At 37.3% G+C, this 24,613-nt stretch overlaps 3 protein-coding genes and 1 pseudogene across 3 annotated transcripts; 1 reads left to right on the forward strand and 3 right to left on the reverse strand.

The window, feature by feature from the left end:
• Positions 1 to 186: 186 nt before the first annotated feature.
• On the reverse strand, positions 187 to 9,286 carry LOC107217856 (protein lin-54 homolog). Its single transcript, XM_015655539.2, has 12 exons — positions 9,211 to 9,286; positions 7,896 to 8,316; positions 7,430 to 7,750; positions 7,013 to 7,252; positions 6,108 to 6,329; positions 5,385 to 5,501; positions 4,875 to 5,012; positions 4,267 to 4,506; positions 3,510 to 3,709; positions 2,295 to 2,538; positions 1,898 to 2,097; positions 187 to 1,789 (listed from the first exon to the last, which is right to left on the reverse strand). Exons 2-12 carry the CDS (start codon positions 8,286 to 8,288, stop codon positions 1,606 to 1,608), a joined length of 2,499 nt encoding a protein of 832 aa, XP_015511025.1. The 5' UTR covers positions 8,289 to 8,316; positions 9,211 to 9,286; the 3' UTR covers positions 187 to 1,605.
• Positions 9,287 to 10,586: 1,300 nt separating this feature from the next.
• Positions 10,587 to 15,137, forward strand: LOC107217855 (COP9 signalosome complex subunit 4). Its single transcript, XM_015655538.2, has 8 exons — positions 10,587 to 10,852; positions 10,917 to 10,996; positions 11,133 to 11,251; positions 12,298 to 12,434; positions 12,507 to 12,621; positions 12,841 to 13,030; positions 13,123 to 13,500; positions 13,890 to 15,137. The coding sequence occupies exons 1-8, from the start codon at positions 10,770 to 10,772 to the stop codon at positions 14,021 to 14,023; spliced, it is 1,236 nt and encodes a 411-aa protein (XP_015511024.1). The 5' UTR covers positions 10,587 to 10,769; the 3' UTR covers positions 14,024 to 15,137.
• A 138-nt stretch (positions 15,138 to 15,275) lies between these two features.
• On the reverse strand, positions 15,276 to 19,919 carry LOC107217851 (voltage-dependent anion-selective channel). The gene is made up of 6 exons (XM_015655533.2): positions 19,779 to 19,919; positions 17,954 to 18,276; positions 17,556 to 17,677; positions 17,344 to 17,452; positions 16,901 to 17,109; positions 15,276 to 15,981 (listed from the first exon to the last, which is right to left on the reverse strand). The coding sequence occupies exons 2-6, from the start codon at positions 18,271 to 18,273 to the stop codon at positions 15,890 to 15,892; spliced, it is 852 nt and encodes a 283-aa protein (XP_015511019.1). The 5' UTR covers positions 18,274 to 18,276; positions 19,779 to 19,919; the 3' UTR covers positions 15,276 to 15,889.
• Positions 19,920 to 22,465: 2,546 nt separating this feature from the next.
• Positions 22,466 to 22,647, reverse strand: LOC124293182 (annotated as a pseudogene).
• Positions 22,648 to 24,613: the final 1,966 nt, after the last annotated feature.

Here is a 24,613-nt window from a genome sequence, read left to right on the forward strand (position 1 = left end):
CTACTATAAAAAATATTTTTCTTTATTCTGGGCCAGAATTATTAAAATAAAATTAATTATTAGTATTAAAAAAAAATAAACAAAAAAATATTGCGATCCTTTCACGTCAGCATTCTCTGTGTGACGTGTCTCAAATAATTTTTTAAGGACCCCAAAGACTTTAGTGAGAGAAAAAAGTCAATAACGTAGATTTAAAACTTATTTAATTCGATTTTTCACTGTTTTTTTTTACAAAAAACGATTTAGGATACCCTAGCACTTGAGCTACAGCACTCCCCTTTTGAGAATCTTTTTTTTGTGGTACAAAATAACAATTTAGCCCTGCACCCCCATGAAAATCCAAAAAAATTTTTTTTCAAACACCCTAATGATCATATATTCCATAAGTTTACTTGTTTTCTGCCTTAGTGTAATGCTGCTTTTTAAAAATATATAACTCAGATTTTTTCTGGCATCTTTGCAAATATAGCACATTTTTACTCATCCCGCAGCAGAGTGACACTTATTCGATTCGCAAGTCCATAAGCGGGACTCACATGAGTAGGAATAAACCGAACAAAATGTCAATGCTCAACAATTCTTATTATACCCTTTCTTATTGTTACTCAATTTTTTACTTAAATGTAATCTCGGTTGGTTTACACTGAATAGTTTTCAGGATGTATAATCTAAAATTTACAGTATGTTCTGTAAAATTGAATGCTATCATATCTGCAACTCAGAAGATATTGATAATTGTTAACAAAATACCAAATACATTTCATAAAGTGAAAATCAGACACACTTATTACATCGTTAAGCTGGGAATAATATACCGAAGTTCAAATTTACCAGTATATATAGATTTAAATGTGGTGGACAGCGTGGAGTGGTCAAAACAAAGATTCAGATAATGATCGCGCAAGTTTTTAAGTAATTACATCGACAACCTGGCGTTGAAATTGCGTGCGATTCACATTCAGTACTCCGTCTGCCATGGTTATTCGCGTGGTTATTCGCTCTTTCTGTAAATGAACAATTTTCGGTGCATTATCTATAACCACAGTACAAAATTGAATGCAATATTTCAAAAGAAATAGCAGTAGAGATACGGAAAAATGTTGTACAGACAGGGTTTTGGTTCAGGGGTATTCAAAATGAAAGCAATCTCTCCAACTCAGCATTGATTGGATCTATTCTTCGGTTTTGGCTTCTTAAAACTGACCAATTTGTTGTCTTTAATTGAATCCCTAACAAGTTTTTTTTTCCCTCGGTTGATACAAGTTCGAACGTGACACCAACATTTCGGATTTCAAAATTGTAGATTTTTCGTATGTATTTCACGTTTAAAAATATTGCAATAGTTGAATTAAACTGACGCGCTGTACATATACATACATATATATATATATATATATGTATATATACACACATATATGTATGCATATAAATTTGGTATTTAATACCCTTTCCTGAAATAGATTTCTATACCTATATGTATATGTACAATATTTTTTTGCTGTATTGTTGTACCCACAGGGCAACTTTCTCTCTTGCTGCAGCAATATTTAAATACATTTGTAACATTCTGATATTCGCAGCTTGTACCAAGCATACAAAAGATTGCTAGGTAGTTTCAGCCTTATGAGCAGATTCAATTATTTCCTTTAAGCATCGGCCAAATTCTTCGATGATTAATCGCTGCGATGTTTCATCGTCTAACATGCTGCGTTCAGCCTCTTCAGCTTGTGCCATTAAACACTGACATGTAATCTCAACGACTTTATCGGTCAAAAAGTTGAAAGGTTGCCTGAAAAATACGGTTTTCATATAAAAATTCGTTAACAAGAATCGTTCAGAGTGAAATAAGATTGTTGATGAATTTAAAATTCGTCATAATACAGTGCCTGATCTTTACCTCGCTCCTGTATTTGACATCGCTGGTGGCCTGAACGCCATATCAGACAGTTGCTGCAGTTTCGTCTTGCTCAGAGTAAGCTGGGCTGTTCTAACTTCAGCCGCTTCCGCCAGGTCTTTTAACGATTTTTTCTCTAAATTTGGTTCTTCCACATTACGACAACCCATACATTTGCAGTTAGCAGAACAAGGTATTTTTGCCTGAAAAAAGTGACAGATAATTAGATCATTCACGAAATACTGTTTCAATTAATCATTCAAAAAACCTGACTATTTGTTCTTTACGTTTTCAAACTGTGACTCTGCGCAATTGGAATTATAAAACAACTTTCGCAGTCTAATATAGATTTAGATTTGCTAGATTCTATTGTTACCTTAGCGGAATGTTTCATTCTTACCTCGTAGCACTCGCAATAGTTCTTCAAACAGCCGCTGCGCTTGCAATTGCATCCCTTATTATGCCTTCGTATATCATCGCCGGTTTCACGTCCTTTTCCAATCTTGGGGCGAAAGGCGTTGGGATTCCGCTCTAAGCAAGACTTGATTGCTCGCTGGCGTTCCTCTTCGTTTTCGAGGTTGTTAGAACAGTTGTTGCAATTGCACATATGGCAAAATTCACCATTTGCAAAGCAATCGCAATAGCTGGAGATATTTTTTATAGTATAATCAAAGAGGAAACAGTTTCAGTTTTATAGAGACTACAAATACCACCGTCTTCAATCGAATTATGTCAATATCTCAGTATTTATTGAGCTAATCAGATTTATTCTTTTGCTACAATTTTCTAGAAGGATATCAGACTTTCATTTGTTTCAAATAGAATGTTAACAAGAGAGCAACAGCAGAGATCAATGCCTTCTACAATATTCCATAAAAATCAGCAGAATATAGCATTTCTCACATATATTCTGGACTATTAAGTACGTCGATTTTCATTTGTTTTTTATTTCATTTTGATCTTTTGTTGTTTATTTCATGTCAAACTTTCCTATCATTTGAAATATTTCACAGTATATGAGCTTCACCAGAAATATTTAAGCATTTTGGTTTGAACCTTATGTTTTCAGAACTGTGCGGTTTACCCTTAATATTATAATTTATTTGAAAGACACAATATAATGTTCGAGTTAGTATTGTTGAATTTACGATTCAATTTGTATCCTCAAACAAACAAAAGAAATAGTGACTATTTTCTTTATGGAAAGGGAAAAAAATATTTTTATCGTATTTCTCATCAGTAATTGACTACTTCAGTTTATTTCATATCGTTTCTGTCTAAAAGAATTTTACTGTCTATAAGAATTTTACTTCACCAGTATTTAGCAAAGTTTCGCTTAGAAAGAAAATAAACCATATCTGATCATATTCGAACGGATTTGTGGATGCATCTGTCTGTATGTATTTATATATGTATGTATATAACAGATTTTGGGCGGATGATATCTTCAAAACGGAAGGACCAAATAAGATGAGATTTGGCCTATTGGTTTAGCCTAATTCAATTTAGAACTCATTAGATTTTGAGCAAAATCCGCCAAATCATTTCTGAGTTATTTCCAAAACGTTATATTCCTTCTTGTTTTGTAATTTACATGAAACTTGGTTTCACTTACAGTTTGAGACATTGTGATTTGGTACAGTTGCATGGTTTCCTTGGTCGTATGCCGTTGGGCTCCAGGCTAGATGAAGACCTCTGAGAGCTTTTACCTTCGGAAAGAGATCCAATCGACAAGTTCCCAGTAGAACCTTGAGAAGTAGTCAGCAAACTTGGGGTCGATTGCTGAGATTTTCCCTTAGCCTCTTCTGATTGTTGCTGAAACATTTTTAGTACATAGTTAAAATTGCGCATTCGATTTTGATGCTTTAATTGTCATTTTCATTCCATTTGCCACCTAAAATTAGGAATATCTTTTGATTTCACAATCAAAGATTATTTTAACATAGCCGCAGATTTCTTCGTAGTTTCATTTGCTAAGAACTCTAAGAAAGTTTGTCTCCCTAACTAATGTCTTATTCTAATTCGAGTAGCCGCATTTGACTGAAAATTCGGGCTAATTATTAAAAATATTTATGAATCCGAAGAACTTAAATAAATAAATTTCGTGGCGCTTATATTATACATCTTACTCATGAAAATTTTAGATAAATTGAATCTACACATGTAGAAGTATTATTATTTAGTAAATATTCTTCAAAATGGTATTCCGAATACACGTAAGGAGTTGTATATTCTAAAACTCCTATAAATTCGATCAAGATTAAGTAAAATTTAAAACATTTTCAAATCGAAAAATATTGTAGCCCATTTTTCAATGCGAAATAGCATACCATTTTCTCTTCAAAGGTACGAAAAACTCATAACATATTTACCTGTTGTTGAATATACTGCGCTGGAAGTACAACAATGTTTCCAACGTTAGAATTCGCAGACAAAACAGCCTGACCCGTAGCAAGCTGATTCAAAGCCGACGCAGGTATGGCGACAGCGCTTTTTGACTGCCCACTGACTGCTGCTGTTGCAGGAATCAACAGCCTTTGACTGCTCGTAGACAACGTAGTTTTCGGTACAACAGTTCTCAACGGCTGACTAGTCGTGTTCAACGGTAATACCTGAGTACAGAAATTAGTCAGTTTCAAAAAAACATTAAGCCTACAGAATCATCTTACAGCCTATGGTGAAATTTTTTTTCGAAATTTTTAGAAATTACTTGGAATGTGAATTTCTCTCAGTTTTTCACACAAGTCCCTAAGAAATTATAATATTTAATCAGGTATAGTCAGAAACTTGTAAACTCAGATTTATCCGAATTCTATGAAAAGTACTGAAAGAATATGAGTTTGTTACAGAAACTCTCTAGAGTTTTTTAAAATCACAAAGAAGTTATAAAAATTCTCAGAACTATACAGACATAGACTCTCAAATACTATAAAGACATGGTATATATTGCTGCGAATTATGATAGCCGTGCTTCCCATACCTTGACAATTTGCTGTTGAGTTCCAAGCTTATGCGTCATTCCTACAGTCTGAAGTGTTGTTTGAGACTTTGGTTTCCCCACAGTTACCACGTTGCTCGTCCCAGATGAGGGTGTACTTACCAATCGGACATATTGTACCTGAATATTTTGATAACAGATCGGCATACATAAGTGTTTCGGCAATCGCTGTACAAAAGTACTTCTGTATTTTGTTGTACAAGTACATTTGTGTTTTGTCTCGATTTTATTTTTTTTTCCTTTGTCTCTGCGTAGTATTTATTCATCAATTGTATCATCTATATGCACATTGTCTTCTCATGGTACTCAGACCAGTGTTAATTTTATCACGCAATGGAGTGGATGTGATAAAAGAAAATATAGGGACTTAGCAAAAAATCATGATAATAACGAATTTCTGTGATTCAACCGTATGAAAACAAATGTTTTGATAAACAAAATTGAAACTTTTTACATTGACGATAAAAGGATTGAGTTATAGGGTTCGATTACCTGTCGGCCAGGCATTTGTATCTGATGTACTTGATTCGGACCACTGACAATATTTTGGTTGGCGGGTATTCTGATTACTTGACTGTTGCCAAGTAGGGTCCCTGGCTTCAATGAACTCTGCAACAAAAGAAAGAGCGAAAAATATACGAATGAAGGACAGAACAGAATGCACAAGATCATCTGCAAATTACTCCATTGGCCCTCCATTCCTATGGTACTTTTGCTTTCATCCCAATTCATCTCCAAAGTATTGAATAGAGCTTGTCAGAAGTTTCTTGCCAGTCAGCGTCTCGTGCTTTCCACACATCACCATCATCAGGAGGATATTTTCTACGTTAAAACATGTGACAAACTCATTTAAATCAATTTCTAATACGACTATGCGAGTTTTTGTCGCTTAATGTGCCAGCTGAAAATTCACTCAAAAGGGAAAAGAAAAGAGAAATTTCCAGAAACATCCCGTGCAAAATACAGGTGGCTCCGAAAATCTTTGGCTGCTTAATTCTTATTTCGGATATGGCTTTACCAGTAGCTTGAATACTTGAAGAAAATTTGTGAGATTTCAATTATTGAAATGATATTTGAGAAAAAGAAAAAACGTGTGCAAAAGGCTAGTTTTTTGTTATCATTGTACATTTTGTATCTGTCCACAGAATAATATTTATGCATGTTACTTCTGAAAAAATAAAATACTTTTACAGGTTCCTGTAAAACTAAAAATACCTGTCTTATGATGACTTTTTGTGAATTCTGTGGCATATTTTTTCCAGTGCTGGAGAACGTTGTGGTTTGGGAGTTGGAGACTATTGATGACTTGGCGTGGCTAGTCATTGAAGTAGGGGCTGGTAATATCTTGGCAGGGGGCTTCACAGTCGTAGCTGGGAGAATTGTCATTTTGGAAGGTTGAGTTGAAGTTGATGTGACCAATTTATTCACAATTATACCCTGTACAAACATTTAAACACTTAATACACTAAGTCAAGTTACCTCCGGCAAAAATTATGTGCAGAAAGGTTTAAAAATGTGCACGTATTCCCTTAGAATGTAAATTTCCGAGTTTCCCAGTTTTTCTGAAAAATCTCTTACAATTTCTAAACATTTCTAGAAGTTTTACAGAAATATCTTACTTCCGAAACAGAAAATTAATTTCAGTACATCTGTGGAAAACCCATGCCATTCCTTTGAAAATTCTGATAACTTTCTGTAATCCTAGTTTTACCGAAAATATTTTTTTTCAGACATGTGATTCAACTGTTCAACTGAAAATTTCAAATCTCTCTCAGATGTTCATCATAATTTTCTTCTATGCAATGCCAGTAAGTAATACATAGAAACACCAAATCTTGAACTATGCGAGGTGCTGGTTACTAAATTCGGTTCCAGAATCATATAGGTATTCTTTAGAAATTGGTTCGATCTTTACTTCCTAGTCAACTTTTTAAGAAATAGTCAGAAAACAGAAAGCTTAGAATTTCTCAATTTTCAACAGAGAATGAAGTTTTCAAGAAATATGAGTAATTCCCAGACCCCATTTACAACATCTGTTGAAGTTATTGAATATTCGTAGAATAAATCGAACGCGTATGAGCTACAATAGTCTTACAAATATTTCTTTTAAGTAACAATACCTGCTGTTTGTGCGGCGACGATGGCAGTATCTGCTGTATCTTCCCGGAGGAGAGAAGTCCCATTTGCTGAGCTTGTGCAAAAGTTATAGTTTTCGTTGGGCTTGCGATGCTCGGACTGGCTCCGCTACTCGTGATAAACTTGATAGTCTGCGGCTGCTGATTGTCATGTTGGGTGTTGGCAAGCAAAACCTGTTGACCTGTCTGGCTCTGATTACCGGTCAGAATCATTTTTGTGTATACCTGTTTATTCCGTTCAAATTACATTAGAAATTTGCAGTAAATGGAAGGCAGATCGATAAGAATTCAATAAAAAACAATTGTTACACCAACAAAGCGTAAAATATTTCTATTTCAATTTCTCATTCAGGTGATAAATACCAGTATTCGATAGCACACGATCCATGAAGTAAGACTCACGTTTCTGTTTTGTTGTACAGACTGAGCTGGTCTTTTTATCGCCGACTGAACAGGTTTGACGTTCTGTACATTGCTCAGAGTGATGGTCCCAGATTGGCTAGTTGTCACGATGGGTCTTGAACCTTGTGCCGATCTCAGCTGTACTATGTTGCCGTCTGCAGACTTGGCCGTTATCAGAGTCTGAGCCAGCGATTGTAACTGACCAGGCGATGCTGTCGATGGGTGAGATATTTTCAGTATTTGGCTTGTGCCTTGGCCACCTGCTGGTGACACAATCATTATTGACTGGCTTTGAGACACTTGTGGCACAGTTGGCTTCACCTGAAAAAAAGTTTTACCCAAGTGTAAATAGCAATGTTCAAGTTTAAGGATGATGGGCTTCACGGTCTAAACCAAAGACTAGGAAGAGAGAGAAAAACATTTCAATAATCTGTAAAGTCACAGAAATAATAAAATGGAAATTTACCTGTATTGCCGACACAGGCACTCTTTGCAGGGTTGGTTTAGTTTGGAATACAATATTTTGACTATTCTGATTAGCTGCTGATGAGTAAGTTATCTGTTCAGGCTGAGCGTTGTCCGATAGATCGGTCATCTCAATGTCAGACGCTGTAGTTGTAGACTCAATGCTTCGATCGAGAAGCATAGTTTCGTCGTCAGTTGTCATTACCTCTTCAGCGTTCATGCATTCAAATTCAGCCTGAATGCTTGCCAATGCCTCAAAGTCGTTGTTCGAGTACTGCTCTGAGCTGTGCGACAAACTTAGAGCGCTGAAATCTCCATCGCTCAACGTTCGTGAATCCAATGCCAGAGGTTCAACAAGGGCTCTTGCCCCTGGGCTTTTATTACTTGCAGCCATACTCTGCTCAAAATTTATTATTCCTTAGCTGAAATTGCCAAATTGGAGATACATTTATAAGCCAGTTTTGTAAAGCGGTGAGTTTACACACCGAAAGGTATTATCGATTTACAAACATGATCACCTGGCGATTAGAAGTAGACTCATTACTTGCACAATTCATGCTTCAAAAATAGCTGTGCTTTATATGCTTGCTGAAGATAAATAAGCAGCAAAGTGTCATAGTTGGAACTTTTTCCAAGGAATTTTATCTCAAATTGGGTAGCTAAAAATTTCATTGGGATAGGAGAAAAGCGAAATGATTGTAGTCACTATGTAGCAGTATAGTTTGTTGACGTTGTTTGTACTATAGTTCAATACTGAGGATAAGCGTGATTTTAAAAATTCAAAAATTCAAATAGTTGTTAATGATTCAGGCGTTTTGGGAGCGATAAACAAGCGAAGGCGTGGAATCGATCGCTAATCGGGGAAGCAATAATGGGCAGGGATTCGAAGTTTGAAAAATGGAACGAACAAATTTGAATATCAATGCAAAACGTTTCGAAGCTTGGACGACAGACGGTCGCATTAGCGCCATTTGTTACATCAACGCGCCATTTTAACACAAACAGTATTCGATGTGGATTCAAGACTATTAAAATTAGGTGAATAGTTGAAGATTCTACTTATTCTGTGAGTATAATACGAGAGAATTATTCAACGCATCTGAGATCGAAATATTCACACGAAAGAGGCTCAAAATTGCGAAAAATTGAAGTTAACCTAGAACTCAGTTGTTTGCAGAAAGTTCGTGCTGCGCGCATACGATGGTTCACATTCTGACTGAGCAATGACTCTAATTACTTCAGAACTGAAGCACAGTTTAAAATAAATGCGATTTGAACGTGCTCTAAATTAGTACTGCCGAATGTTCTGAACTCACCTGCGTACTTTTCTGGCATCCCGAATTTGTTCAAAATCACGCGCCCACCATTACTATCCCAAGATGCACCACGCGCTTCTATTCTATATACGAACAGACCCAAAGTCATTAATGGTCGCGCTATACGTGGAAGAAATTCTAACCGTTCACTTGCTGCATCGCTTCTCGGGATACATTTCTGACACTACGCACAGTAATCTCCTATCTCTGTTGCACTATTTGATCGATGGATCGCTCGGTCTCACTCCTAGGGAATTTTAGTTTTTAAACCAGTGCATGGTGTACAAAATTATAATAACAAACGTGATAGGCACAGAGAGAAACCTATAGGCACAATTGTAGTATAGTTGATATTATATTATTATATATTTCCCAAAATATAGATGTATGTACAAGAAATTACAGGTTTAAGGGGCTGCTCTTATATTTATAGTATATATTTCCAAATATCTAAATCTCAAACACTTATATACTACTGGAGGCATGGTTTCTACGAAATCGAAATTGTAAATTCGTAGAATTTATGACATTTATTTATTTCTGCGTCAAATGAAAATTCGTTGCAGTGTTTTTGTTTAGAATTGTGTATAGAATGGACCTGTTAAATCTTTTGTCGCATTTGAAATACGTGGACAACGTTTACAGATATACAGAAGATTACAAATGTAAGTTGTAATATATACTACGTGATTTAAAAATAAAAATGTAATTTGTATTTCCGTATCACCGGGCGTAGTAGAGTTATACACGGGAGGACCACGGGGAGGACTTGAGTTGAAGTCCTCAGCTCTACGATGGGAAGCAGGGGGAGCAACGTGGGAGCAACTCGCAAAAATTGTAAGAAGGGTCACGTTATTCAGCCGCTACTGACCTCCGTCCCACACCCCGCAAAGGTAGTCGTTTATAGTGACATCATGGAAAGCATGTTGCGGGACTGGTAGTAGCTCTGTTCGTTTTAATTACACTTTCTACACTTTTTACACTTTCCCTAGAAAAGGGCACCTTCCATTGGCTAAATTCAGGATAAGTGTAAAAAGTGTAGAAAAGTGTAACTAAAACGAACAGAGCTATTGATTATTAGTATTATTACCATGATTTCATTTTTTCTTATAATAAAAATTTATTTACCATTATATAATTATGAATAACACATACAAAATGTCATATTGCACGCAAGCACTGTTCAAATTATTGAAAGTACATCGAAGTTGACCCCCAGCTTTGCCCGCAGTTACTTTATTTTTCAAAAGAATGTACCGGATGTACACCACATTCGCTGAAAATTCCGTAAAATAGAGGCAGCGCTTACCATGATTTCGATAGAGGAACAGAGATGTAGAATAACTGTCGATACTGGATCTAATTTCGGAACGCAGGAATGAACTTGTTTCTCATTCTACGTGTTTCACAGCATTCTTCAATTTGGTCGAATTGCAAACGACGTCTACCGTCTTCGTCGCATCTTCAAAACGTTCGTGGTCGTTGCAAAAATTGAAGAACCCGATCGAAAGAGATTGAAACCGGTGCAAAGCCGAATTACCGAAACTTTGGGAGAAAATATGGTCGTGATGATGGCCTCGGTGAGGCAACAGCTGAGTACTTTATCTCATGCCGGAGGTTCTCACAAGGACCAGGCAGAAAGGTACGTTTCTCTGCTCACATGCTGTCTCATGTCGTCTGAATATTAATTCCGCATGGTTTTTCAGATACCGAACGCTATTGGATTTTCTGGTAAAATCTGCGGGCGAGGAGTTGGTTGACATGCTGAAACTCTTTATCGAAGCAAGTATGTGCACATTAATCAATGTATCTATTATTTACAGCTGATTCCTTTTTGTAAATCTATTCGCACGGAATCATTACATACTCAAAACATTTATTATGTTGCAAAGAAACTAATGGTGAATTATTTATATTTTCAGTCGTCAATGAGAACGTAAGTTTGGTTATATCAAGACAAGTTTTGACAGAGGTTAGTAGCCGGTTGCTGGTCTTACCTGATGAAGTTTCAAAGGCTGTTGCTCATTACACCCTTGATAAGGTTTGCTCCTCTTAGTCTCACTATTATGTATTCGCCATTGGGCTTTACGATTATAAAAAATGTACATTATGGCTGGTTTTGTATTGTGTAGACTTGATACAAGCCATCTGAGCAGTTGACCAAACATAATTGGTTTACAGGAGAAATCCCCCTAGTTTTTTCAAACTTTTGTGCTTGATACACATGTGTACTTGTGTACTAGACTGTATACAAGTCGAAAATATTGTTTGAAGTGACGATAAAAAAACATGCTATCCATGTTTCAGCTCTTAATATTAATATTTAAAGGTGCCTCATCGCAATGTTTTATTTCCCATTTAAATAACATAGGAACATATTTTGTTATCTGGAATTTTATAACTCGTTAACGAATTAGTATGTTGATGAGACCAGAACGTATATTTGTAGGGAATTGAACGCTCTAAAAAAAAAGTCTGTTATCATTTTGATAAATGTACTCTTTCAAAAGTTATTTAAGGTCAAAGGTAAACAAAGGACCTAGATGGGTCAATAGAGGAAATAGAAAATCCCGATGAGGCACCTTTAAATATTAATATTAGGAACTCAAACTTGGACAGCATCTATTTTTCATGATTTCAAATAATATTTTCGACTTGAATTTTGAAAAAAAAAAATGCAGATTTTTTTGATACAGTTCAATGTGTACGTGCGTGCTCGATCAGTTATTTGTCCAACGATGTCTTGAAAACAAACAAACTAATTTTAATGATCATAGTTTTGTAGCTTGGGACTGGTCAAGCCCTTTTGACTTGTTTAATTTTTGTGATATTTAACTGACTATATCTTTAGAATGTATTAACTGATATTGATTTTAGTCTTAATAGATTCAGTTGCTTCTGGCTTAAAACTGGTTAAATTTTAACCAAAACCGGTCAAGCTATTTCTTAGTCATTTGGAAAAAGTCAAATATGCTTATCTTAGATTTTTTTGTTAGAAATTAAGGGCATAGCGCAAACTTACTGAACTTGTGAATTTAGTCGCTTATACATTGTAGCTTATCTAGAATATTGTTTTCATCAATGCAGGTTCAACCCCGTGTTATATCATTCGAGGAACAGGTTGCCAGTATCAGACAGCATTTGGCTGACATTTATGAACGCAATCAAAATTGGCGAGAGGCGGCAAATGTTCTGGTTGGCATACCGTTAGAAACAGGACAAAAGTAAGATTGCACAGACAATTTCGTTTTCAACTTTAAATATGGCAAATTCAACAAATATTTTACCAATTTCAGGCAATACACTGTCGACTACAAGCTCGAGACTTACCTCAAAATTGCGCGGCTCTATTTAGAAGATGACGATCCGGTTCAGGCAGAAGCATTCATAAACAGAGCATCACTTTTGCAGGTACTGGTGTAAAACAAATTTTATGAATAATTTAATAATCAATGTTTGATATTTTAATCCCTTAATTAGAACATGGTGGTAATTTCTGAAGAATCCCATTATAATTTTAATTATTAACTAAAGACTTGACAGTATATTTCAAACAACTCCAATGGTGTCAAATAAAACCAAGTTTCTGTGATTTAATATAATTGTGTTTTAAATTATTCTATTTCACAGGCGGAGTCAAAAAATGAGCAATTGCAAATTTACTACAAAGTTTGCTATGCTAGGGTGTTGGATTACAGAAGAAAGTTCATTGAAGCTGCTCAGCGGTACAACGAACTGTCATATCGATCGATTATACACGAAGATGAGCGTATGACCGCACTTAGAAATGCATTGATCTGTACTGTACTTGCATCCGCAGGTAATTTTCAAGAAAAAGTTTCTCTGTACTTTAATATTTGTTTCAAAGTTTTGATAAATCATGAAAATTCAAAATTACTATTTCCTTTGTAGGCCAACAAAGAAGTCGCATGTTAGCTACCCTGTTCAAAGATGAACGTTGCCAACAGCTGCCGGCATATTCCATTCTTGAAAAGATGTACTTGGATCGTATCATTCGACGCACTGAGCTTCAGGGTTTCGAGGCGCTATTGCAGCCCCATCAAAAAGCCTGTACCACTGACGGTTTGGGTTCGACAATTTTAGACCGAGCCGTTATCGAACATAATCTCTTATCCGCCAGCAAACTCTACAATAACATCACTTTTGAGGAGTTGGGTGCTTTGCTCGAAATTCCTCCGACGAATGCAGAAAAAATAGCCAGTCAAATGATTACAGAGAGCCGAATGAACGGATACATTGATCAAATTGATTCGATCGTACACTTTGAAAGTAAGTTTTCTCATCAACCACACAACATATTCATAGCAACTTCTGCCATGCTTCATCTTCATAGTTTGTTATGAAAATCTACTATGCGGCTAATAGAAATTCCCTTGAACGACCTGAATTGGCAACTTCTTAAACGTTCTGATTCAGATGAAGTCGACTTGTGTAACTGCTTTCAAAATTCTGAAGTGTAACCTGCATTTTATCTTCGTTCCTAACTCACGTGATTTATAATGACATCCAATTATTCGTGGATTTTTTGCGATTCTCTTGATTAAAACACACTATAGCAATAATTTCCAGTAGCTTTACAATAAAATCATTTTTTTTTTAGCAATGGGTTTCAGAGTTGTAAGAAATTAATCGCATTAATAATACCTTTTTGTTTATAGACCGTGAAATCTTGCCAACTTGGGACAAGCAAATACAGTCTCTTTGTTATCAGGTGAATCAAATAATAGAGAAAATAGCTCAGACTGAACCTGAATGGATAGCCAAAGCTACAGAGGATCAGATGGTACACTAATATTAAATTTATCCCCGCCATCTATCCAGTTTTTGTGCAAGCTATTCTTACACAGTGTGTCAGATGCTACACAAAAAAAAATTTTAAGTAAAATAAAAGCGCCGGTAATGCGCTGTGGAAACTTATTGCCGATGTCGTGATGTGGTAGAAACGCGCTGTGCGTCAAGTTATCCTATTGCTTCGAACATAAGCAGAGGTTTTTGGTAGTTGACAGAACCCGTCAAAATCATACTAGTCTTATATACGGACATGTTTTATGCGCGGGTATCTGAAAAAAAAAGATAAGTAATAAAAATGATTGAACAAACATATGTTATTATTATTGGACTGCATTTTTGACCGAAGAATAAATATAAAATCTCATTGTAATATCTGAATAGAAATATTTCGGCCTGTATTATAATGAGGTTTTATGTTCATTCTTATGTAAAAAATGCAATCAAATAATAATAATTTTTTTTTTTTTTTCAATTTATCGTTTGAAGTTATGAAATCTCCATCTTCTAATAAGGGTCAAAATATTTGTTATATTTTATAAGATTTTTCAGAATTTTTTCAGATTTTAGAAAATGGGGTTTTTTTTCGAGTTTTTAAATCATAACTCAGATATGCTGGGTCGAAAAATTCTGAAAAAATTACCGAATGAATTTTTTGTCATGTACTTTCATACAAAAAATTATTTAACAAATCTGAGACCTCACCGTAGAATCTTGATCATTTTGGTATGGAATGCCCCTGTAATATCCCTAAAAAACAGAAATTGTCTCAACAGCTGCCATTGTACGAGCAGTCTCAATAATCACGAAAAATACAGAAGACTCGTTAGCTAATGGAAGTGTCATCGCTGAAAATTACTATGATCGGATCGAATGTCTATACGGAAATAACAGTTGATGGTAAAGACATGTTATATGTGTCACTTTCGAACCAACAACAGCTCTTGTCTTTTGCCACATGTAATATCATATATATATTGTGAAGTCTATAGCAATTCACTAATGTAAGGAAGCATTACTTGATACGAAAATGTAATCAAACCATTTGCAATTTGAAAAAAGAATATTTCTCATCACGTCATTAATGTAAATAAAATAATAATTTTTTTTGAACATAATCAATGATTTGTATTTCGTTGCATCATTTAGTAATGAATATTATTGTTTAATTTTTCTTCCTGTCCCGCATTCCGACTTGATTTTTCATCATTCTCATAATTATTTATAAGGACAATCACAATTAATCCAAAACTATGTTGAATTAAATCAATTCATTTTATTGACGATTACTATGAATACTGCGGCATACTTAATAGTTGCTGTCTTTTAACATCGTTTCTCATACTTCATTATTACAAGATTTGTAACTTAATTAAATATCGTCGTTGTTATGTACACGCTATTACTGAAACGCGATAACTTCTAAAGCTGTGTTTGTCCATATTATTACAGAGGCAGTAAATTATGATGCGACAAATTTAAACATCGCCTAATTAATAAATTTAAATTTTCATTTAGGCAAAGTTCGATTTAAGCACCGATCTGAAGTGGTAAATCATAAATTAAACATTCTGTAATGAAGATGTTTATTTTCATAACTGGAACAATAATATTGTATTGTTTAAGAGTCATCCTGCTTGTGATAGTTATTGCGGTTCAATTTATAGTATGTGAATAAACATGAAAGTGATGATACCGCTGGACTCCTGTTTTAACAAATAAAACTGTCTATCTACATTACAATATTATAACGATAATATTTGTTTTTTTCTGATAAGCTGGCACTACTCGGTTGTAGTTCATAAACGACACGAGAAATACAGGCGTGGCATATACCAATCAAACAGAGTTCGTCGTTCTGCACCCGTCCTTAAGCCTCGAGATTTAATGCGAAGCCAATCTTGTGCCCACCGGAGCCAAAGTTCTTTCCGTCAATGTTTGAGGACAACGTTAAAGTAACACCTAAAATATGAAAAAAATTAGGCATACAGCATTCCATCTCCATCAATAAAATTCGTATCATTTACAAAATGTACATGTGATGATAAGGCTATGCAATCTGGAAAAATGTTAAAGAATCTTTATAATTTCTGCTATTCGGCCGGACAATTAGAATCTTAACCAAGAAAAAGCCAAAAACTGTTTAAGAAATCACCAGTAAAGATATTTATACTAATGATTGTAAATACGAATGAAACAACATCCCTGCTATGTGATACAATTGAATTTGAACAATTTCGTATGATATAAGCTAAGATAACCACAATTTGGGGAAATATTTAGTAATTAGACATCAAATTCATAGAACGCGGGCGTTTTTAACCGGATTTTACTGTTTTCCGGCTTAAACGGGCTCAAAAGTTGTTCAAAGAACTTTCGCGAGATCTTAGATTAATTATGGCACATTTATAACTGACAAATATAAGTGTTCACGGAAATCTAGTGATAACCATACTTGAACACATATCTATATCTTTATTCACTCCGGAGATAGGTATTAGTAAATTAGTTCTATCCAGCATTCTCTAGATCTCTGGAAACTTCTACAGTCAAGAAAATAAAAGCTCAAAAACATTATAATCTGACTACAAACGTTTTTGGGAATTGTTGATATATTACGATTAGCTTGCGCTGTTCGAATTTGCTCATGTTCAGTTCTATTACATAGTGGGGATGTTCTTTAATTCGTGTTCACTATCATTGGCGCAAAATAACATTGCCGGCGATTTTTTCAATGTTTTCTTCTCTTTTTCTAATTTTAATTCAGATGGTGCAGTACATTCGTCCTTGGGTCACGATATAAGTTAAAAAATTCAGATAAATAAATAAATGTCGAATTTTCTATTCTTTGATGAGGTATAACAAGTAATTCATTTCTCACCATCGCGCAATTGTTGCTGATATCCCAAACCAATTTGGAGATGGGAGTTCAACTTGGCTCTCACACTAGCGGTACGATCAAGGTCGTACTTGGCGCCGAGGCCAAACTGGGTCGCATTGTCGCTAGAGTTCCAAGCGAGATTAATCGCACCCTCAAGACCTGGCTTCACCTTATGGTAAATAGATCCTCCGAATTCACGACCATTATTCCTGAGAAAGCATTTTTTCATTTTGTTACACAGAGATAAGACCATTTTTTACAAATCTTGAAAAAGTTATAAAATATTCCATCAGGTATTTTTATCGGTTTATTAGAAAATTTGCGATTGAAATGGTGTTGGTCATTTAATCCTCCATCCTTTTCTTGGGCTAAAAGAGCTTCTGTCCAAAATCTTGAGAGAATTTTTTTCTGAAATAGATAGTGGTTATAAAGTTTAAACTTACACAGTAGTGTGAACAGCAAAATCAGAAGCAGTAAATCCAAGAGCGAAATTGTTCTTGGATAGTTTGCTTCGCTGGGAATCAAAGCTAGCTTGGTAACCAGCCAGCCAACCTATGAATAAAAAATGAATTAGTGAACACTCCGAATTCCATTATTTTTCATTGATATCCAATTTGTGTGAAGGAGGATGGTTTTTACAACTGAGCAAAATTACCTTGGTACCCGACGACTGCTGACGCATGAACAAGCGGCCCACTTGAAAGGCTTAGGTCAAAGTCGGCATTTACCGAGACATTCTCCTGTTTATAAGCGGTCTTAAACCTGCCACTCTTGCTTCTGTAATGTAAAATGCAGATGCATTTAGTAATTTTTTTTTAGCATTTGATCATTCTCGACTTAGAAGAACAATTTCAAAAGTGGTTTAATTTTTATAGTTATCTTATTCTCATGAAGTAATCCTGATCATGCGGAATTTAGTAATTATGAAAGACTGGTTCTCAAATGAAATCAGACATATATTTAATTAGAGATGTATTAGTTTTGAAATAACATACACCAAGAGTTCAAATATTTGGTTTTGGTTCCAAATTGCGAAATGAAGGATAATTTTACCCAGTTTGAGGTGAGAAAGTACAGCTGTAGCCGAGCGTTAATCCCTGAAGAAGTTTGTCTGCCAGGCTGATGTCTGTGCCAAGAGTATTGTCAGTGTTCCAGTTCTCCGTGAAGGTCAGGCCATATTCCTTGACTTTGTATTTAGTTTCAAGAGTACCAAAAACTTTGCCGGTATCCTGATTAGACACTCCACCGCTGGAGAACTCGACTCCAGACTCGGTCTTTGTCTTTACATCTAACTTGATAAGACCAAAGTGATATCCTTTGCCAAAAACATCACGTGCATTCTTGCCTAGGTCGCCATATGTCGGAGGAGACATTTTCTGCAGGACAAGTCACAGTTTTTTTATACACAGTATTGCAATTGAGTCGAAAGTATTTTGTTCATTCTACAGATCAACGATGAGTGATTTTCATTTCAGTGACGAAGATGAAATCGAATATTTCATATGAACTGTACTGAAATTCGGTGATTTAATGAGGAACGTTCCAATTTTTAAAATGTTTCAAGAGTACTTGAGGAAAATAATGACAAAAAATTATAAAATAATGAAAAATTTGACAGCTTTGGAATTTCACTGAAATTCTCTTGAATAGCCCGATTGGAGGAATTCATTTTGCTCCAGATGGGAGTTGTCTTTTTTTTTCTTTGCATACAACTTAATTTGGACTGAAAACTTAGAAAAATCTGTTGGCACAAGATTCGAGATAAGGGATGTGCGGTAAAGTGGAGCATCATATTTTTTGAGAGAAACTTCAGTAAGCAGTCATAAAACTAATTATAAAAGGTGGCTAAGATTTTGATTTTTTTACGCATTACAACAGGTGCCAAAGAGCGAGTTAATTTTTCTTCAGGCATGTCTAACTCAAGATCACCTTGTGGCAGTTATCCAAAATAGTTTATGTTTCTCTCTTAGGAACGAAAATTGCTTGGCGAACTAAATTTGAAGTATCTTTCCTCTTTAAACGAGATAGAATTACAGCATTCCCAATATAACCCAGCAAAAAGTGTAAACGAAATTTGGATATTTGATAACAATTAATTTATTGATAATTCATAGATTGCTATAACCAAAAATAAATCCATCACTGGTAAGATAAGAAGTTTTGAATTGTTGAACCGTCGCAGTGACCAAATTTTTTCCCCATATATGATATATTTTTTGTATCAGTGTGATAAGCTTTGTACTTGGAACAGAGTGAATTTGGATCATGAGAAAAATGATATATTGTGGATAAACAAACATTTGTTAATTAAATGTGAAAAGGTAGGCATAAGCTTGCTATGATTTAACCAGGTCTAATTTGGTCTATTATCACAGTTTTTCTCAGGCGCGACTCGTAATATCGTAATTTCAATTTGACTGGCAGCATTGTACCGGTTCAGCGCGGTGCGTATCTGGCTATTGACCATCTCTGAATATACCTACGTGTTACGTAATACGTAATTCGCCAATGCCTGACGTACGTAAGACGGATGACCCCCTAACCTAAACCTAAGCCGAACGAGAATTGATATCAGAGAATGAAATTAGCCTGCGATTGATCATGAAGCATGAGGAACGAGACGCATTGACGAGAGTAGTCAGACTTTCGAATTAAACAGTCATGAAATTGACGTCGGGGCGTATTTGTCGAGTGCCTTCGATAGTTTCTGTCGGCGAAGCGAACACACGGCAGACGACGTCGAGAGCTACGGATTGGAACAAACTCGAAAACGGGAAATGGTTTAGAATCGAAGTTTTTCGCTTTGCTAACAGGCGTAAGGGATACTAGATTTTCCGCACCCAATTGCCGGTTAATTCTACATATTGCAAGTACTTACAAGTCTGGAATCAGTGCGTGGAACCGGGAAAAAATATCGAACTCCGTATCGGGACGAGATACTTTCAGCGGAGTGAGCAGACAGGCAGGGGGGATATTAGCTGAGCGCTTGCGCGTGATCACGCCTACTTCGCATTACCGGCGCATTGCAAATTTCTCGGTATTTTTTTTATCGATAATATTGAACATAAAAATTGCCAGTTGTGTGTACAAATCCTACGTTTTTTTTTTAAACGACTTTAATTCTAAGTAAGACTACTTTTTTTTCATTGAGTCTTCTGTAGTCTCGAAGTAGATGTTTCTGTTCACTCGTCGCGTGACGGTTGTATTCAGTTCCGGCAGGGGTCAAGAACTTTACAGCAGCCTATCTCGTTTGATTGCTTGTCAATTATGAGACATTTTTCATACGGTTGTAACAATCTATCGATTCGATGAATGACTTTGTCGTGTACGAGCCTTTGTACTACCATTTGCCGATGTTTAGTTGTGATTTGACTATGGTGGAACATTGGCGGGTTATACCAGCAACTTTTTAAATTCATGTTACTTTCTACCATATGGCGTGCTATGTGATCATATTGCGTAGTATTGCGTAGTACTATGTTGCATATGGCATCAAATCGTCCGATACTTTTGCATGTTACATAAATCTCATATAAATTTATGCGATGATACATAACACTACCTGATTACTATTCATCATGTATCAATCAACATGCGCTTATTCAGAACTTTAGAGTAAATGCAAACGTAAAGCTGTGTATGTCTTCACCACGAACAGGCCAACCAAGTAGCCGCAAATGATAAATATTAAATGTTTATGATAGTAATTTTTTTATATGGTTTCACGTACTACATGGCATTGTAATTCAAACAAATCAACAGTTGACGCAAAATGGCTGATTTCCATGAATCCAGAAATTGAATGAAATAAAAGTCTAGAATCTCGAGAACGTATTTCCTGAAACGGAAGAATTCGAAACGTTCCGGTTCGCATCACCTATAACCTGCGGTCGCATACTCGTAACACCTACGTCAACCTATCGGCCAGGAACTTGATTCGTGATCATTTTTCCGGGTTTATTTTCATTCTCTTAAATATTTACAATTGTACTACATGAATTTTGTTCAGACAGATGCGTGTTTGACATCGATATTCCAATCATTCCAAAATACAGTAAAAATCGTTGGTACCTTTCTCAGTTTGCAGATACGTTCTTCTCACTCTACGTATCTCGTTCTCACTTTTTCAGCATTGTAAAACAAAGCACTCGGTCTGTGCTTATTACGTCTGCCTATGTTTCCTACTGTTCCCTACCCATCGGACTTCACGCATAAAGCGCTTGCTAATTGTTTGGGTATTAGTCACGGGCCCACATCGTCGAGTGGCTAGCGTCAACAAAATTTTCAGTAGACCTCTTCTCGTTTCAGTAGTTTCTGTTCCCATTATAGACCATGACAAAATTATTCACTTGTACGTAATTCCCCTACTGAGACTTTCAACGACGTTAAACAAGTTGTTCAGACGATTGACCAACGTCATAAACTACACCCAAAAATAATTCCAGACCTACGTACGAACTCCTAGCTGCGAAACTGCATCGGATATTGAATTTGAGTTTAGGACAGTAAAGTGCGGCTTTTGCGACGTAATTTTCGACTTAAATCGACAAATTATCGGAAGAACATGTCAATAAAGACCGTCCAACAATTACATAATGTATTTTTATTCGTATTATGAGAAATTTTAATTCTGCTAATAATGTAAAGCGTCGAACTCAAACAACGAGGATGCTCGTCGAGAAATAATGTTTTTGACATAATTGCCTACATGGAATTTGATAGAAACGGTTCAGTGATAATAGAACATATAACAAAATATTAACAAAATAAATCGGATTTTTCAGTTAATTAAGGAAAGGGCATGTAAAAACCTAGTTTGTACTACATGTACTACCAGTACAAACTTCAAAATCACTAATACGAGTTGACTACCATTTTTGTTAAATTGGTTTCTGAAAGCTTTGCTGTCGATCATATCTGGAATTGACTGGTAACATTGTTTTAAAAAATGTTTTCCGTTACCATCTTCATTCCTTGGATCATTGTTATGGTCAATAGCTCCGTAAAAAAATCCACATCGTCCACTTCCTGCAACATTTTCAACATTTTTAGCTTCCATCAGCGCTTCTTTATCGCCTTTGCCATCAGAACGGGTGGCTGCTTCCTGCAATTTAATAAGTTCTTCCATTTTTTTTTTTTTTAATTGGTAAACACCGATGTTAATATCAAATAAATTTCATGGAGAATTAATGTTTATGAATTATGAATCATTACGAGGGTACTTGATACGATTATGTAAATTTATTGTTGTGTAACGGGGGACGAACGTAGGCCATTTCAAACTGCGTGTGATTACTGGCAATTGAGTCCGTAGGGCGGGGAGTTTTGGGTATTGATGCGCCTGCTGCTTACTCACTAGGATATATGACAGAAAATTTACATCAGTTGTTACTACGTGAGTCTTATCCAGGCAGCGTGGATCCAGTAATGCTGCATCGACACCGGTAGTTGTGGTGTTGTCCGAGCACAGAGGTCACTGCGCAGGTCACTCGTGAGTGGCCAACTAGAAGCGATTTGGCTCACGTCACTACCATAGGTAGGTTCGAATCATTAAGTTTGAACTAATTTAAGCGGGCCGTTCCCCACGGCACTGCAATGCAGGGCCGACCCGCGGCAGAGCCAGAGCAAGTCCCAGACACTCCGCCACCTTCCAAAAATCAGTTTAATATTCTGGCTCCCCAATGGGGAGCCCATCAAATATTAAGCTGATAAGAACAGATTAGAGGGCGTTTATTTAAACAAACAATGTTCCCCCGGGCTTACAATTGTTTGCCCGGGGGTTAATACACATAATCCGACCTTGGCTGTAGCGTCGCTTTAGTGCGTTGAATATAAAGTATAAATCAACCTATCATTAACTGAAATTCAATAATATGGAACACATACAGTTCCGAAACTAAAACAGCAAGATAGAAATAGAATGAAAGATTAAGTCTATGGCTAAAATATACTAAAATAATGAACTTCACCCGCACAGGGCTGCGCGGCGCTACAATTGGCGCTTAACATGGACAATTAGCCTAAACGAGGCCCGCGAGCGGCGGCTCTTCACCTGTTGAGTTGTAATTATTATTAGCGTTAGCTCCAGCGCCACGGCGTACGATTTGCCCTACTCGCCCCAAATGCAGCGTGGCGCACTTCGCGGGCTTGAACTGAAATCCAATCCCACCCGCCGCAGCCTCCACCGCCCCTAGCAGCACCTTCATGCCCTCCGGAGCGTCAGATATTAAGGTCAAATCGTCGGCATAGGCGAGTAGAATGTGCCGATGACCGTGAAGCGCGTAACCCGCGGGGTGGGCCAATGCCGCACGCAGCACCGGCTCCACCGGCAGGTTAAACGCTGCAGGGCTCATCGGACACCCTTGACGTACTTTGGAAGGAATGATGACGGGGTCCGTGTACCCTTCAGAGGTTCGCACCCGGGTGGAGCAGCCGTTGTACATTTTCTGCAACGGAGACGGGACTCCCACTTCTCGAAGTCACGCCAGATAGCCTCGTGCGGAACCGAGCTGAACGCATTCGACAGGTCCAACCACGCGACCATCACTTGGCGCCCTGACGTACGAGCGTCGGAGAGGATCTCTTACAGCACGAAATTGTGTTCATAACATCCTTCGCACGGCAGGAATTCCTTTTGCTCCGGACTGAGCCTGTTTTGTGGACGGCACTAATCGCAGCGGAACTTCATCTCGCACCCCTGGTGAAAATGTCACGTGTTATTTATAGTCGGCGTGGCCCCGAAACGCCCCCCACGTCCCCCTTGCCGAGGCGATATAACATTTGTGAATCGGAGCCACCGATTCAGCAGTGCCTTATTAATTAGAGAGCAAGAATAGGGGAGACAGAAAGGATTGGAATTAAAGAAGGTTATCTGAGAAATACAGAAAAGAGAAAGCGACAGTAGGAATGGCCTCTGTTACCTTGCGAGAGAGTCGGTAACAGAAGGGGACGATAACTTACCTTTAGTATTGATCTGTAGGATTGCACCACGAGCTTCGGATATTGACCGCCAGGGAGACAGCACCAGCCTGTCGCGCCTTTGGCCGGTCGGACGTGACAGTCGCACCCGACCTCTCACAACGGACGGATGTTGATGGTAGAGTGATCTCGAAGCTGTAAACAAGGGAACAAGAAGGGAACAGCTCGCGCTATTACCTCGGAGAAACTACGAGACTTGCGTCAACTCTGGGCTGCCGAGACCGGAGGAACACAATGCTCGCACCGTTGCACTTGCAAATGGCCCTCCCACAGTTACAGCCCGTTGAGTTTTCACACGTTTAAGTATCGGAGCGTAACCGACCACCGCGGCTTAGTATCGCGAGGGCACCAACAAGTGTTGGTGCGGCGGCACGCCACGGGAAAGGAAACCGGGGGGAGGGATGGATTAACCGGCCTGGTGATGGGCGAGGGTGGCAAAGCAGAGTCGCCTTGCAATCAGAACCGTATGGCCGGGGCACCACTCGCCTCAGGCAGGTCCGCGCGGCGGCGCGAAGACCCCAAAGAGTTCCGATGCAGAAACTAGCGTATCAGATATTAAGGTGTGGCGAAGTAAACTCAAATCGCGTCCTTATAGAGTTTTAAGGACTTTAGTTGAACTTGGTCTGGCTTTAAATACGCGCGCTGAACAGCCATCACAGGCAAGGACTCGTGTAGCCGAGCTGATGAGCGCCGGTCTGTGCCCATGGCGCGGCGGTAGTAGTCCAGTCGGAATGT

This window comes from Neodiprion lecontei, chromosome 2, assembly GCF_021901455.1.
Source record: "Neodiprion lecontei isolate iyNeoLeco1 chromosome 2, iyNeoLeco1.1, whole genome shotgun sequence".
Taxonomy (NCBI): domain Eukaryota; kingdom Metazoa; phylum Arthropoda; class Insecta; order Hymenoptera; family Diprionidae; genus Neodiprion; species Neodiprion lecontei.

What these genes read in the sequence shown, in the direction of transcription:
- LOC107217855 (XM_015655538.2), top strand. Translation starts at nt 10,770, where the DNA reads ATGGTCGTGATGATGGCCTCGGTGAGGCAACAGCTGAGTACTTTATCT. An exon ending in CACAAGGACCAGGCAGAAAG is followed by an intron (nt 10,853 to 10,916) that starts GTACGTTTCTCT and finishes ATGGTTTTTCAG; the next exon opens with ATACCGAACGCTATTGGATT. An exon ending in ACAGAGCATCACTTTTGCAG is followed by an intron (nt 12,622 to 12,840) that starts GTACTGGTGTAA and finishes TCTATTTCACAG; the next exon opens with GCGGAGTCAAAAAATGAGCA.
- LOC107217851 (XM_015655533.2), bottom strand. Translation starts at nt 18,273, where the DNA reads ATGTCTCCTCCGACATATGGCGACCTAGGCAAGAATGCACGTGATGTT. An exon ending in ACTTTCTCACCTCAAACTGG is followed by an intron (nt 17,678 to 17,953) that starts GTAAAATTATCC and finishes TTTACATTACAG; the next exon opens with AAGCAAGAGTGGCAGGTTTA. An exon ending in TTTGCTGTTCACACTACTGT is followed by an intron (nt 17,110 to 17,343) that starts GTAAGTTTAAAC and finishes ATGCTTTCTCAG; the next exon opens with GAATAATGGTCGTGAATTCG.
- LOC107217856 (XM_015655539.2), bottom strand. Translation starts at nt 8,288, where the DNA reads ATGGCTGCAAGTAATAAAAGCCCAGGGGCAAGAGCCCTTGTTGAACCT. An exon ending in CTGTACAACAAAACAGAAAC is followed by an intron (nt 7,253 to 7,429) that starts GTGAGTCTTACT and finishes CGGAATAAACAG; the next exon opens with GTATACACAAAAATGATTCT. An exon ending in AAATCACAATGTCTCAAACT is followed by an intron (nt 2,539 to 3,509) that starts GTAAGTGAAACC and finishes AAATATCTCCAG; the next exon opens with CTATTGCGATTGCTTTGCAA.